At 32.3% G+C, this 17,349-nt stretch overlaps 1 protein-coding gene across 1 annotated transcript in view; it reads left to right on the forward strand.

The window, feature by feature from the left end:
• Nucleotides 1–11,256: 11,256 nt before the first annotated feature.
• Nucleotides 11,257–17,349, forward strand: part of LOC150094911 (arylsulfatase B-like) — a 46,795-nt gene continuing 40,702 nt past the window's right edge. The window contains exons 1-3 of the mRNA XM_090411148.1: nucleotides 11,257–11,274; nucleotides 14,467–14,626; nucleotides 15,249–15,361. Coding sequence (XP_090267274.1) covers nucleotides 11,257–11,274; nucleotides 14,467–14,626; nucleotides 15,249–15,361 — 291 coding nt within the window. The remainder of the gene's footprint in view (nucleotides 11,275–14,466; nucleotides 14,627–15,248; nucleotides 15,362–17,349) is intronic.

The following is a 17,349-nucleotide window of genomic DNA, read 5'->3' on the forward strand; positions in this document are numbered from 1 at the left end:
GACCTGTAATAATAATTGTTTTATACACAATTTTCACACTTTTAGATAAGTTAATGTTCGATGTTGAGGCGCTTGGTTTAGGTAATCCTGCTTTGAAAAAACTATCAAGTTTTTTTTTTTTTTTTTTGAACTTTTGAATTCTGCTGTTTTTTTTTTTTTTTGTAATTAACTCCCTAAAATTACAAAAATGTGTAATAAAATTGCCGCAGAAAGTCACGTCACGCGACAAAAGAACCAATTACAGTGCGATCGGTGTGTGATCACGTCTTAATCATTCGCCGAACATGTTTTATGAGCGGTGACTCATTTATGTCGGCTAAATTACTACAGTGTTTTTTCAACATATGATGGCCTATTCGCCAAAATTTGTTAAAAAATAACAGGAAATTAATAACCTGTTAATTTAATTATAAGCAAATCTTGGTAAAAAGTATTTTTAAATGAACAGAGTGTTAATTTTCACATGTGACATACGGATCGCAAATTTTGTCCGTTAAATCCGAAAATCGTTAAATCGAGGGTTTACTGTATTCCAGAAAGGTTTGATTAGTATTTTTAATGCAAACAAACTTAAGTAATATAAGGGAGAGACAAACAAGATTTTTGTATACACTTCAACCAAAGATAAATTTAATGAATAACTTTTCTTCCAGAGTTATATATATATATATTTAACTTATTAACTTTATTTAATTAGATTTAAATTTAGCTTATTAATATAAATATTATAATAATAAGATAAAGCCGTTTTAAAAATATGTGATTTTGAATGGCAAGATCATAAAACCCAGGATAACGGATGGGAATGCTGTAGCCAATGAAGTTTTAACTGACCAGAGCTTATAGCTAAATGACACCCATCCACAAATTTTCTTCAATCAGATGAAGGGGTAAAGAGTCAAGGACTCAGTCCATCTCCGGAAAAAAAAAAAAAAAAAAGTGTTTCAGAACTTTCTAGAAAAAAAAAATTTAGCATAAAATTGTGAAAAAATTATATTTGTTTCATAACTATGTCTAGAAATTATAAACAATAGCTGTAAAAATTAATATACATTTTTTTCTCTTTTGAGCGATTTCAATTAACGATTATAGTTTAAACGAAATGCGAAAGATATAAAAATTTAAATAAAAATATATAATTTATTTATATAAATATATAAAGAATTAAGTAGAAAATTAATACATTTTGGAAATCTTTAGAAAAGACATTTATTATGTCTTTTCTAAAAAAAATTGAACAATGTTAGTTGGAGTGGTTAAGTGTTTTGAGACACAATTTCCATATTTGCATACAATTTTTATAAGTAATATAGGTATCTACGTACAATTCGGTAATTTAAGCTATTTCAGTGTATAAATATAAATACGTAGGTGAAGAATACTTGAGAATTTGCTCTTTCTATAGAGATTTTATGCTGTTAATCAGTACTGCAGTTAAGAAAGGAGGAAAATATGGAAAACGAAAAGTCATCACGATATATCGTGATGACTTTTCGTTTTCCATATTTTCGTGATGTATATATATATATACATAGTATTATTATAATTTTATTCTTTTTTTTTTTCCAGCAACATTTGCGAAATATGATATTATCATTTCCTGTTCACGTGTTTCTAGCTGGGGGGGGGATGAATTATGAATGTAGGTTATTTTAAAGCCGTTGTTATATGTATATAACAACGGCTAATTAAACCATTCTGCTAAAGCTTTGGAAGAAGTATTTACACGTTAGACTCTGGAAGAAGCAGTCCACAAATGATTCAAATTGCTTGGTTGATCTCAGCGCTTTATTTAATACTGTGCAATGCTGAGAGAAATTCTGGACGACCTCCACACATCATCTTTATTTATGTCGACGACTTGGTAAGCGTTGTAATTAACCTACTGTTCAATATATAATTTCTCTTCGGATAAAGGATCACGATTTCTGTTATAGATATTAAGAAGTGCATATATTTGCTGTCATCAAAGAGTGGTTTCACTGGCTACGGCTACATAGCCTTAAATTTAATATAAGGATATGTAGCCGAAGTCTGTGTTAGAGGAAGTTTGACAATCGGATTTTTCTACTAAACAGAACAGCGGAAAAGACTACATTTCAAAAATGGCTTAGAACATGCTGTAGTGTTCCTTAACTTATATTCCATAAACCATTTACAGGTGAATGAAAACTTTGGCTGTCGTCTGCAGACTCTGTTCTCCAGTACATAGTTAACAATAACTTAAACATGGCTCACATTTTTATTAAAAAATAAATAAAACAAATCCTCTAACGCCAGAAATGTAACGACTATTGGCACACGCAAGTAGGTTTTTTTTATACTATTATTTTTTCTTCTCATTCCATAGAAAGAGGTCTATCAATGGAACAATGCATCGACGATTTGAGCAGTTTTTGATTTTAAGGAATGTGAATTTTGATAGATCTTAATATAAAATATTTTGTTCTTCATTACAAATTGCACATACTAATGCATAATTTCAGTTATGTTTAGTATACACGATTTCATTTGTACTATAATTAAAAAAACTTATATACTTCATTTTTATGATTTTTTTTATTTCACTGAAAATTTAGAATATCTTTATTTCGTTCTTCGGTGGGTATTTTTCATATAGTTCATCTTCTCAATCGTCTATTATGTCATGATGTTTCTCCTTAAGATAACTCACCTTTCTGAGTTCGTTTATTAGTTTTATTCAGTTACATTGTTAGATAGGTTTATGTATCTTTGTTTTTATCTTTGTTTTTTTTCTTTGTTTTCATCCGATATTTGCTCTTAAAACATGCACAACAAAACTGCAAGTCAATTTCATAATTACCGTGATTACTTTTATGGTGCACGAATCTTATAGAATTGACATTTTTTTCTAAAAGAGAAGGGAAAGAATGAGACAAACTATTTCTGGATTTATTTTACTTATTTTATTTATTGATTTATTTTGATTTGTAGTATTTGTATATTGTAATATATATATATATATATTAATGTTTATAGTTTTTAATTTTTTCTATTACTGGTTCTTGGTTTAATTCTTTCATAATATCTTCGTTTTTTTGTGATCAAATAGGGTATACTTTGCAGTTTTTCTCATAAACTTCATTTCTGCTGTTGTTAATCTTTGTTTGTCTTTTTGTTTTATTGTCCAGATTTCGCTTCCATACATTAAGACCGGTAAGGCTAACGTGCTGTATACTTTTAGCCTCGTTTGTTTTTGAACTAGGTTTGGTTTAAATATAGAGTTAATTACACCTGTTATTTTTAAATATTTTGAAATTTTTACGTTTATATCTTTTTCATTTTCATATGTGATCATACATCCTAGGTAGTTAAATGAATTCACCTGTTCTAAGATCTTGTTATCTATTACTATTTTAGTTCTTGCTGGATCTTGTCATTTAAAGGCCATCGTGTTTGATTTTTCTGTTGATATTATCATACCATAATCTTTGGATATCTCATTTAGATTTAAAATAGCTTTCTGCAAGTTATCTTCAGAATTTGTAATTATTATTTGGTCGTGGACAAAAAGGAGAGTGTTTAAGTTAACTGTAGGTGAAAGTTTAATTCCTTGGTGCAAATTTTTATTCCGTTTTATTATCATTTCATTTAAGTAAATTTTAAAACGAGTTGCTGAGAGGGGACCTCCCTGTCGGACCCTTTGGTTTATCTCTCTCGTATATGATAGCTTGTGATTTAATCTTATTTGTATTTGATTATTTTCATATATACTTGTGATAGCTTTTAGGATATTATTTGGTATTTGTCTTTCTTTTAATATGTTAAATAATATGTTTCTTTTAACTTTGTCAAATGCTTTTTCAAAGTAAATAAATGCAATATGTGTTTCTAAATTGTATTTCTCTTCTTTTCTCTACTATTAATTTTAAGCAAATAGCTCGGTCTATACATGATCGTCCTTTTCTAAATTCATTTTGTACCTCTAGAATAAAGTTTTCGGAATATTTCATTAATTTGTTATTTAAGATTCTGCTGTATATTTTGTAACATGAATTTAGTATACTGATACCTCTATAGTTTTTAGGGTCATCTCTATTACCTTTCTTAAAGATAGGGATCACAATTGCTTTTTTCCATTCTATTGGGGGATACCAGTTGAGTAAATTTTATTTAAAAATAGTAAGAGTCTTTTTTTGAATCTTGTTCCTGCATATTTATATAGTTCTGAACCTAGCTTATCTTCTCCAGGTGATTTTCCGTTTCTTGTTTCTTTCAGGCTGATTTCTAATTCTTCTTCAGTTATTTCCTTTTCATTTTCGTTAATTGTTTGCCAGTTGTCTTTTTTAAAATATTTGTCTGTCCACAGTTCTGTGTAGTAATTTAGAAATTCTTCTAATTTTAATACAGTGTTTAATTTTATGTTTTCTTTGGTATCTGCATTTAGGTGTTTCAAAATCTTATATACATTGGGTCTTATTTTATATAAATCATGTTCTAAATTAAAAACAAATTTATTCCATGATTCTCTATGTCTTTTTCTGACTTCTCTTTTAGCTATGGCTCTTATTCTTTTATATTATATTTCATCTTCTAATCTTTTACTGCTTAACTATTTGTGATAGGCTTCTTTTTTCTTTTTATTTCTTTGATTGTATCATCCCAGATCTTCAGTTTTTTTCTTTTATTGAATTTTTTGGTCTTTCCTAAGCTTTCATTTGCTGCTGCATTTAGTATCGTTTTTATATTAAGCCATTCTATTTCTATTTCTTCATTTTGTTTTATTTTATCTAGATATTGGTTAATTCTTTGTTCATATAGCCATTGTACATTTGTGTCATTCAATAGTCTAGTTTTATAAACAAATGTTTCAATTTTTCTTTCTGTTCTTGTTACTTGTAGCCATTTAGGTGGTAGTCTTAATTTTATTTTAACAAGGAAGTGGTCACTGCTTATTTCATATCCTCTGTGAACTCTAACATCTAGTGAAAATTTTGATGTCTTTTCATTTAATATGAAGTAATCTAATATTGATTTCCATCCTCTTGCTGCCCAAGTATATTTATGTATGTCTTTATGCTTATAGAAGGAATTCATTATTTTTAGGTTATTTTAAACTACAAGGTCAATCAATTTTTTACCATTTCTGTTTAGAGTGTGTTCTCCATGTATTCCTATATTATTATTAATTTTCGTGTTTCCAATTCTTGCATTTAAGTCTCCTGCTAAAATTATGTAGTCATTTTTATTTATTTTATTATATATGTTTTGTAGATGATTATAAAAATCAATATTATTCTGTTCTCTTCCTTCTTCGCATATAAACCAATTATTGTTAAATAGCCTGTATCTATTCTTATTCTAGCTTCTATTATTCTTTCATTCCATAATTTATAATGTTTTAACTGTTTTGAAAGGGAGTTATGTATCCAAATCATGAATCCTGCTTGTGCTCTTTGGTCTCTGTCGACTCCACTGTATATCACATTAAAATTTTCAGTTCTCATAGTTCCTTTTAATTTCTTTTTTTGTTTCAGTGATTACTGCTATTTTAAAATTTCTTTCATTTAGTAATTGGTCTAATTCTATTTCTTTATATACTATTCCTCTTACATTCCAGTTTGCTATGCGTATTATATTTTGTCGTTTCCATTTTCGTTTTCCCTTTTCCATTCCAGGGTCGTTTCCCATTGATTCAATCCGATTATCTTTTTCTGTCAGCTTACAAGTAGGATTATGTTCTCCATGTCAGGGGACTAGCCTGACGATGGAATAGTTCAGTGGTAGGGTTGCTACCTTAAGGCTTCTGAACTAGCCTTCTTCCGAATTTAAACCCATAGGAGGAATAGGGTATAATGAAGTGTAAAGAGTAGATTATAGAAGAAATATAGTAAGGTTTATAGAGGGGATTATTTGTCGATTATAGATTATAGATTATAGATTATTTGTCGTGACGACTCTTTTCTGTCGTGTTCTAATTCACCATCTTCAAAAACACATGTCTTCTTAACTCAAGTTAATATAACAAACTTCACATTTATTCAGTCTCTACAAATCTGTCAGCTCAATGTTTATATTCACAGCAGGCACTCATCTAGGTAGACAATGTTCCAAGCAAACTTATTCCGGACTTTGAGCTTCGAAGTTATATTACAGTTAATGTTAGCACAAACAAACAACTATGACTAATCTTACCAGTTACAATCTTCAATACATCAACTCACTGTGAGTACACTTATGAATTAACTTATTTACGTTAGCGGAACACACACAATAAAAATTCTCCACCGTTTAAACTGTACTACTGTTATCGCACTTCACTATTCTAAACAACAGCTATAAGGCACTGATATCCTTTCTTGTTTATTTTTCTCCAACTAATCAATATAGCCTTTTTCCCAGGGCAACATATAATTAAGTCGTAATCTTAGATTAACTGGAATTAATCAGAATTTCCCATTGAATGTCCAGTTCTTTGTTATCTGATTACGGCATCAACTCTTCCTCACAACAACAGCTGATTTCACTTATAATATTAAACTTTATGATTCACTACGTTTTGGTTCACTTCCGAACACTATTCTCATGAATTTCTGCCCTAAAGAATTTATAATTTACTTCCACTTCTTTGCTTGTATGCTACCTTCCTACTGGTTCCGCAAAACTCTCTCCTCTCTCTCTTACTCTGTCTTATCTATATATGACCTTCCTTCTCCTTTACTGTTCTACCTATGACCTTCACTCCCACCTTTACGTTCGAACGCCACGCTCTCTTCACTCGTGGTTGTTTACGCGTGCGTCTCCATGACAATAGACTAAGCGTAAACATTTCGCTAATGTAATGTATGTTCTGTTACTACTACATTTGTGATTACATAACATTAAATATTTTACAAATAAGAACAACATAATATTTAAGCTACTTCATCAACCTTTCGATTACGTATACAGTTAAATATAAAATAACACTTTACGTTACATCATATATATTTGGTTATACAGAATTCTATACATTTTATTATTTCATAAATTAATAGTAGATCAGGTTTTAATTAAATATTTAATTAGTAATTCTCAATTAAGGACTAATAAATAATTTTATATAAGTCATGATTAATATTTAATAAGCAATGTTAAATGTGAATAAAAAATAATAAATTACATAACATAGCTTCATTCACAATTTAACATAGGCTCACCCTTTCTTTAAAAAATTTTTATTATAAGAAAAATTTTTCTTTTGACACTAGGCTCCTTTTTTTAAAAAATCTGGATTACATATTTCCTTTTCTATTTCTCAAGTAATACCTAGTTTGAATAAAATTTGGTTCCTTATCATGATTTGTGCATTTATTCATAATCTGTTGCTCATTAAGTTTCTTATTACTGTCATTAACAATTTCCGCGTGTCTTTTATGTCTGTAGTATGGGATCGTCTCTTCCAAATTCAATTCATGCTCTGTATTAGCATCACTGTGTTTTGGCTGTTTTGTAATATTTGTGTTCCGTCTGTGATTAGTTCTTCTATGGTAATTCCTTTCCCTTCCCAATATTGCTTCTAGAGAATCTCCTAGGCAGACTAATTTGTCAGGTCTCTTCTTGTACAATTTCAGTCGGTCTGAGTGGACAACTAAAGTTCTTTTCATTCCTGTAGATTCTCTTATTCGAAAGTTAACAGGAGATGTCTTTTCAACAACTTCATAAGGTCCTATTGCACATTTTCCAAACTTTCCTGTTCTCTTGTTACTATGATCTTGTCGCAAAAGTACTAAGCTTCCAGGTTTTAATTCCTTATAGGTTCTTAGTCTATTAACATACGCTCTAGCCTTTTGTGAGCTGTTTTGACTGGCTTCTGCTACTAGATCATATGCAATTTTGTTTTCAGAGATCATATTGTTAAGATACTGATCAATGTCTGGGAATCCTGAGTTTGCATGCGTGTTCTTGAAGTCACTGGGAAACAGTGGTTCAAAACCATATAAAACTACAGCAGGGGTTTCTTTTATGGCAGCATGCAGGGCTGTCCTACAGGCAAAAAGGGTGTGTGGAAGGAACTTATCCCAATTATACAAGTGATTATTAGCAAGTTTGGATAGGGTTTGTTTCAGCGTACGATTCATCCTTTCACACATTCCATTTCCTTGGGGGTGATAAGGAGTAGTGAAAAGCTTTTTTATCTTCAGTAACTTGCATAATTGAAGCATAACTTCAGCTGTAAAGTTTGAACCTTGATCAGTGAGAAGTGTTTGGGGGGTTCCATATCTTGAAATAATCATCTTAAACAACTTGTCAGCTACGGTTTGCGCAGTTTGATTCTTCATTGCTGTGGCTTCAGGAAACCTAGAGAACATATCTATTACAACAAGTATATACTTGTTTCCTTTAGAGGTAGTAGGGAGTGGACCTATAATGTCCATGGCCAAAGCTTGAAAAGGGCGAGTAGGAATAGGGAAAGGTTGAAGAGGAGCCTTTCCTCCATAATTTGATTTCCTTTGACATAGATGACATGAAAACACATAACTTTCAACATCTCGTCTCATTCCCTTCCACACATATCTATTTCTAATTCTCCCCCATGTCCGGAAAAACCCTTGGTGTCCTGCTAGATCAGCATCATGAAAGGTATATAACACCCACGGTACCATGACAGTAGGAACTACTATTTTGTTTTTCCAATTTCCGGTGACATCATGTTTTGCCATCAGGAGGCCATCTTCATCCAAATATAAGGACTGCAAAAACGTGTGTTCCTCCAAGACTCCTTCCCCATTTTTGATTCGTCGATATATTTCTCCCCATGTAGGATCCAACTTTTGTGCTTCTATAATGGAGAATTTGGTCCAATTCTGAAGGTGTGGGGGTTTCCTTATGTTTTCTTGTCCCTCATTTTCTTCAGCTATCAAGTTCACTATCTTTTCTTCTGCACTGATATCCTCATCTACTTTATCATCTAGGGCTCTGGATAAGTAGTCAGCAACTACATTGAGTTTTCCAGGAATATAACATATCTGTATTTGGAATTCTTGTAATTTTAATGCCCATCGAATAATCCTTTGGTTTTTATCTTTCATCGTGGATAAAAAGGTTAGGGGTTTATGGTCTGATCTTAGAAAAATTTCTTGTCCTAGTAACATGTATCTGAATTTTCTTAAGGCATGTACAATAGCTAGTGCTTCCTTTTCAATAACTGAGTAATTTTTTTCTGATGCAGATAGTTTTCTACTTAGAAAAGCAATGGGTCTAATTTCTTCCCTCTTTTTCTGTTCTATCACAGCTGCAATAGTATCATTCGAGGCATCTGCTGCAAGATAGAAGGGTTCTCCAAGAGTGGGATGAGTGAGAACAGGAGATCTAGTTAATGCTAAATTTAAAGATTTATGGGCAGACTCTTGTTCCTTTCCCCATACGAACTTTTCTCCCTTTTTAGTCAACTTAATTATGGGCTCCATTATTTGAGAACAATTTGGAATAAATTTTCTAAAGAAGTTTACCATTCCTAAGTACCTTCGTACTTGTCTCACGGAGGTGGGTATTTTAGCTCTTAGAATGGCAGAGATGTTTTCTTGAGTAGGGATTATTCCAGCCTCACTGACAACATATCCTAGGTATTCAACCTTTCTCATGAAGAATTTACATTTTGAGCACTTCAATGATAGACGTGACAAATTTAATCTATTTAACACATTATCTAAAATTTCTTCATGTGATGTTAAATCTGGGGTGTAAATTAATAGGTCATCTTGGAAACATATGACTCCCTTTCCTAACATGTCTGAGAGTACAGTGTTCATCAGACATTGGAAACTCATAGCTGAATTTCTGGCCCCCTGAGGAAGTCGACAGAGTTGGTATTTTTGCCATCGAGTGGTAAAGGCAAAAAACTGTCTGTCCTGTTTTCTAAGAGGTATCTGGAAATAGCCAGAGTTTAAGTCTAGTTTTGAGAAATATTTTGCTCCTTCTAGACTAGCCAGGAGCTCTTCTATGTTACATAGAGGAAAGTCAATGGGCTTAGTGACCTTATTAATCTCACGCAGATCTAATATAAATCTGAGACTTCCATCAGGCTTTTCTACTAATAAAAAGGGACTATTCCATCTGGAATTAGATTTTTCTATGATCCCAGCCTTCTCATAATCATTCAGAAGGATCTGAAGTCTATCTAGATATTTAAGAGGGGTTTTGTACTGCTTAGTATAGATAGGCGTGTCTGAAGTGATCTCAATGGAATGCTCTACCTTGTTTGTACAAGTCAATGAGCTAATATCTTCAGTGAACGTTTGAGGGTATTTTTGAAAGATTAATAGAATGAAATTCTTTATTTCTGCTCTATCAGTTTTTGATTCTGTTAAATTAAGAGCTTCGTGCAATAATTTTCTTTTCTTATCACTCAATCCGTCTTCAAGGTTTAAGGTCTCAATCTCCATCTTGTCACATAGTTTCCTTTCATTGTCTTCATTGTATATTGACTTATGACTCACGCCACACAAGGAGATGGTTTCAGAGGCAAAGTCACACATGAATTTATTTTTCTCTAGGAAATCTAGTCCTAGTATGATTTGGTCATTTGTGTCAGCAACTTCAGGAAGGATAATGAGATCATGTGAAAACTTTACTGGAAAACAAGGTATGGAAATTTCAGCATTTAATTTTCTTGTAGCAATCAGTTCAATTTTAGCAACTCCTGTGATTTTTACTGGTCTCTGAATCAGGGTGATGTTATCAGAAAAGTCATCAACAAGTTTATTCACCATAGAGTTAGAAATAACTGATATATGGGCTCCAGTATCTAACAGAATATTGCACGGAATTTTTCCAATCAGACCTTGTACAAGGGTTAAAGGCAATTTGCCATTCTCCTTGGCCATCGTTACACTTTGCATTCTATGGAAATCGTAGTCTAGTGAATCTGGTTTGTTAGTTAAGGTGATAGAGTTATCTTCATTGACTTCCTCATTCTTAATTTCTTTCCCTTTTTTACAGTTTGAAAGACATTCAAGAATTGGTGAAGGTGTAACTTGATCATTACAATCTTGAGTGAGTGATTGTCTTATGGAGCATATTTGTTGCATTTCTTCCAATATTTTCTCTCTTTGCTTGGCCAGACTGTAACATGCTTCTAAATTGACAGCCCTTTTTTTGTAAATAACCTCTCTTAATTTTTTATGCAGTCCCAGTCGAAATTGTTGAAAGACAATCCAATTTAAGTGAGGCCTTTCTGTAGGGGACACCCTCGTAGATCTAGCAATGTTCATCAATCTGTTATAGTAATTAGTCACATCTTCCTTGTCATCTTGCATGCACTTGTGGAGTTCTGTAAGGGTTTTAACGTAGCACCTAGTATGGGAAAACTTAGTAATTAGTTCATCCTTAAACTTCTTGTATTCTAAGGTTTCTCGAAGTATTGGAGATGAATGCAAAAATGTCTTTGCTTTACCTACCAATTTACTTCTAATCAGAACTAGCAGTTGAAAATCAGTCCAACCTGCAATTTCTCTAAGTTTTTCAACATAGGTAAAGAAAAATAGTACATCATCTGATTCTTCACCTGAAAATTGGGGAAAAACCTGTTGCGGGTTTACTGTACGAAAGAATTCACTGTCATTCATTTCAGAGGTTGATGCGACAGCCATAGTGATTAATAAATTACTATCTCAATTAATTCAATCTTTTTACTTTAAAATTAACTTTTATCTTTGCCTGAGTCCAAATTATAACCGGTTCACCGTGATTTAATTATTTCACTTTCTAAAATTTCAGGGAGCATTTCTATGATTATTATCACTAAAACTAAATTCAATTTCTTAACTTATAGTTGTAAAATTTAATTACTATCAATTAAATCACATCCTGTCGACTGCGCCATTTGTCGTGACGACTCTTTTCTGTCGTGTTCTAATTCACCATCTTCAAAAACACATGTCTTCTTAACTCAAGTTAATATAACAAACTTCACATTTATTCAGTCTCTACAAATCTGTCAGCTCAATGTTTATATTCACAGCAGGCACTCATCTAGGTAGACAATGTTCCAAGCAAACTCATTCCGGACTTTGAGCTTCGAAGTTATATTACAGTTAATGTTAGCACAAACAAACAACTATGACTAATCTTACCAGTTACAATCTTCAATACATCAACTCACTGTGAGTACACTTATGAATTAACTTATTTACGTTAGCGGAACACACACAATAAAAATTCTCCACCGTTTAAACTGTACTACTGTTATCGCACTTCACTATTCTAAACAACAGCTATAAGGCACTGATATCCTTTCTTGTTTATTTTTCTCCAACTAATCAATATAGCCTTTTTCCCAGGGCAACATATAATTAAGTCGTAATCTTAGATTAACTGGAATTAATCAGAATTTCCCATTGAATGTCCAGTTCTTTGTTATCTGATTACGGCATCAACTCTTCCTCACAACAACAGCTGATTTCACTTATAATATTAAACTTTATGATTCACTACGTTTTGGTTCACTTCCGAACACTATTCTCATGAATTTCTGCCCTAAAGAATTTATAATTTACTTCCACTTCTTTGCTTGTATGCTACCTTCCTACTGGTTCCGCAAAACTCTCTCCTCTCTCTCTTACTCTGTCTTATCTATATATGACCTTCCTTCTCCTTTACTGTTCTACCTATGACCTTCACTCCCACCTTTACGTTCGAACGCCACGCTCTCTTCACTCGTGGTTGTTTACGCGTGCGTCTCCATGACAATAGACTAAGCGTAAACATTTCGCTAATGTAATGTATGTTCTGTTACTACTACATTTGTGATTACATAACATTAAATATTTTACAAATAAGAACAACATAATATTTAAGCTACTTCATCAACCTTTCGATTACGTATACAGTTAAATATAAAATAACACTTTACGTTACATCATATATATTTGGTTATACAGAATTCTATACATTTTATTATTTCATAAATTAATAGTAGATCAGGTTTTAATTAAATATTTAATTAGTAATTCTCAATTAAGGACTAATAAATAATTTTATATAAGTCATGATTAATATTTAATAAGTAATGTTAAATGTGAATAAAAAATAATAAATTACATAACATAGCTTCATTCACAATTTAACAGTAGGGTTGTTACCTTAAGGCTTCTGAACTAGCCTTCTTCCGAATTTAAACCCATAGGAGGAATAGGGTATAATGAAGTGTAAAGAGTAGATTATAGAAGAAATATAGTAAGGTTTATAGAGGGGGTATTGGTGTAAGGCCAGAAATGAAAAGATCCCATGGCCCTCGAGTACTCTAATAGCATAAGGGTCATAAAGTAAGAATAGTTGGCTGATAAGGCCTTATAGGAAAGATTAAAGTAAGTGGATCTTCCTCAAAGTAGAAGAAGGAGAGGATAGATCCAGCTAGGAGTCCATGGGAGTGCCGCTTCCCTTACAATCAAGATGATTGCCCCTTATGGCCCTGTTGGTCCACGAGTCCTTATTCAGTATATTCGGACCACCCCACCATATATATATATATATATATATATGGTGGGCTCCCCTATCCGCCACCCAGAGGACGCGCTCTCTAGGGGTTACAGGGTCCCCTGAGAGCGAATATATATATATATATATATATATATATATATATATATATATATATATATATATATATATATATATATATATATATATATATATATATATATTATATATAAACATAATATAATAATAATTTATTTGTACATTATTTAGGCAGAATTCATGGACATCCCCATAATATTATATATTATTAATATATTATGTCCGCGGGGTTAGCCTGGTATGCGCTTCGCAACTATGCCTGGGAAAGGTTCGATTCCTGTCGCCGACGTCAGGAGCTTAAGGATCTTTTCAGACATAGCCAAGTTAGCTGGTCTTGGGCGTGGGCATCAGGGTTTTTTCTACCCAGATTATCTGGGGTTTTTTCTCCCGCAAGCAGGCAAGTTATAGAATATACCAGAAGGCATATGGCTAGTCACTCTCGGGACGGGTACCACGTAGAAGGGCTTAAGATAGTTCTGTAACAGACCAGTAGGCCTAACAGGGAGAAGAAAAAGCTAATATATTATATAATAATATACACTATACATATTAATCAATATATAAAATATAATATATATCTATTATAATAATTAATTATTATTAACCCTTTCTGACCTGAATTTTTTTTTTTTTTCAAGAGAAAAAAATTTTTCTTTCTATTTATTTTGTCTGTAGGTCTAAAAAAGCAAGAGTATCAAGTATTTTTCTGAAAAATACATTTCAGAATAGGAATTCTAAAATGATTCATTTTCAGTTAATCATTTCAGAATTTGAATCATTCGCCACGTAATATGGGCTATGAAAGTTAATGATTCCAATTGGAATCACTAGGGCAGAAAGGGTTTTAGTTAATATTATTAATTATATTAACTCATTAAATATTTAAACTATTGTACTTTCATTCTTTGATAAAGGATAAACAAATGAAATTGCATTCATTTACTTAAATAGGGTTGGAACGATGTTAGTTTCCATGGCGAATCAGAAATCCCCACCCCAAACATTGATGCATTAGCTTGCGATGGTATAAGGTTGAACAGATATTACGTGCTACATCTGTGCTCGCCTTCCCGTGGAGCTTTAATGACAGGAAAATATCCCATAAGATTGGGTAAGTATTTAATGATGAGGCTTTTATTTCTCATATATCTCTCAAGAACGTGTTTTTAAATAATAACACAATTTATTGATGCAATCTGTACATCATCCTTGTAGACTGAATATTATTCTTGTTTTTAGAAGTTAAGGACACTTTCACAGCCCATTACAAAAGTGATTTTGACATGCATCACTTACTTTGGAAATAAAATATCAAGATTTAAATCTCAGCAGTGAAGTAAGCAATTCGAATCTTAGTCGTTGCACTGGGATTTTTCTAGAGTATCCAGTGACCTCATGAACATATAAAATTTTGGTGTCTTTTGCCTTTTTTATGTCAAAAATTCATTTTGAATTTTGACCGTTATCATGAAGAACGGTATTATCAGATCAATCTAGTTAAAAGAATTGAGAATATACTATGTTTTAATAAGATTTCAAACTCATTGTGAATATTACTTCGAATTAACGTTGACTGCGCTAACAATAACCAAGAATTCCAATTAAATTCTACAATAAAAAAGTTTTATAATCACTCTGTATTATTAGTAATTTATACCGCTACGCTTCAGTTCAGGGGGTGTCCATGAATTCTGCCAAAGGCATATAATATTTGCTTTTCTTTTTCTTCTAAGGCTTGCAGCATCATGTTTTACTTGCTGGGCAGGCAACTGGATTACCGCTTAATGTCACCCTTCTTCCAGAGTACCTGAGACGTCTCGGTTATGCAACACATGCAATTGGGAAAGTAAGTATTATATTTTTTTGTGCGTCAGATTTTGTAGTTTGAAGTGAGGAAAACCTTAACAGGAAATTGCTTTGAAAAAGGCTGTGTTACGTTACTATGAAAATAATCAGGTTAGTCAAACTACACCAGAGAAACACACACACACACATATATGTGTGTGTGTTCTCTGGCCTACTTCCGGTTTTGTAAAGCATAAAATTGAAATTTCAGTAAGGGAAATCTCTGCTTTCATCGTATCAAATCAATCACTTCAAATGCAATTGAAAAAGTTGTATAACGATCTCTTGCGACATGCTGAAAATCGAAAACATTTTTTTTAACTCGAAAAGTGCCTGTTTCGTCATTCTTCCTGCTATGCTTATCTAAACAGCTGTTTTTAACAACTAACAGATTTTTACTTCCGAACCAATTCCAATGCTTTTGGCTTTTGAATAATAATATCTTTATTTATTTGAGGTAGGTACGTTCGCTTTCAATGTTCACAATTGTCAATAACATTTTTTTTTTTTACGTTGTTCCCCCGCAAAAGGTCATTTGTTAACTTTTAGTAGATTTTCTACTGTGGGTGAGCTAAGGATTTTTTCCATATATATATATATATATATATATATATATATACTGTGAACTGTGAAATTTATCTCCCACACAATAGTTGAACCATGACCTCAACTGTTGTTACCGGTAGTTGGATTTAGGACTACCGATAATTTTGAATACTTTGGGAAGAGAGAGTTCGCAGATAACTGCCGTCATTTTCGTGTTCCTAAATCTGAACTGAATTGTCTTGAAATAATGTGAATTCTGTGGTTGATTTTTCTAGTTGTGTACCAAAAATCCAATTTTCCTGAAGAAAAAAAATAAATAAAAAATAAAACAGCATAGAAACATCGAATTATTCGGTTAACGGTTGGAAAAAATGTCTAGGAAGCGTTCCTGTTTCGGCGATTAGAATCAAATGTATATCTATAATTACAGAAATTTTGACGATTTTAAAATTGTTTCATATTTTATTTTATTTTTTAAATTTGGCTACCCTTTTTTTCCAGCATGAATTCTGTTAGGGAAAATAATAATTGAAAATGCATTTTAGAATTATTTTCTTTTTCAAACGAACACGATAATTTTAGTAATGCTGCATGATGGACATTATGTGTCGAAGTATGCCTGAATGTATTCTATGAAAGTTCGCAGTGAATATTACGTTATATCATAACAATAAATTAGCCACGATTATGATTATATTATATTATTAAAGAAAGACAAGGTGGTGTTTTTTTTTTTTTTTTTTTGAATAGATGACGAAAGGGACAGGCTATGCATTAACCGGGGAAAATATAACATAACATCTAACATAACACCCAGTAGAAAAATGACACAAAATTTCAAAAACCAGAACAGTTGTCGTTGTTCTTAAAAGAACTGGGAGATGGACTGAGTCCTTGACTCTTTATCCCGTCATCTGAATGAAGAAAATCTGTGTGGATGGGGTGTCATTGAGCTAAAAGCTCTAGTAATGACTGGGTAACGGCAATAGCCGAGCCTCAGTTAAAACTTCATTGGCTGCAGCATTGCCATTCATTACCCTGCAAGACCTAAAAAGGACATTTTCTGAATCATAAACCAAGAATGTCGTCGTCCTTATAAGGACTGGCTTAAAGGAGCGAAGCAAGAATGCTTTTTATCTTCCCCGTTATCTGTAGAGGACAGTGTAGGGATAAGGTGTTTTTGAGCTATTAAAGCTCTCATCATGGCAGGAGGGTAACAGCAATAGCCGAGCCTCAGTTAGAACCTCATTGGCTACAGCATTGCCATCCATTATCTTCCAAGGGTATTAATCACCGTATGTTTAAGTAAAGGTGATATCTCAAAAATATCGGACGATCTCTAGGCCACTCATTCGTGAGCGAAAGACCGTCCAAATCTCCGCGTTGGTTCTACTCAGTGAAACTCGACCACCGAGCAGAACCGCTCATTCCGAAGAAAATAAT

This window comes from Typopeltis vanoorti, chromosome 21 (assembly GCF_054136105.1).
Source record: "Typopeltis vanoorti isolate ZY-2024b chromosome 21, IOZ_Tvanoo_1.0, whole genome shotgun sequence".
NCBI classification, from domain to species: Eukaryota; Metazoa; Arthropoda; class Arachnida; order Uropygi; family Thelyphonidae; genus Typopeltis; species Typopeltis vanoorti.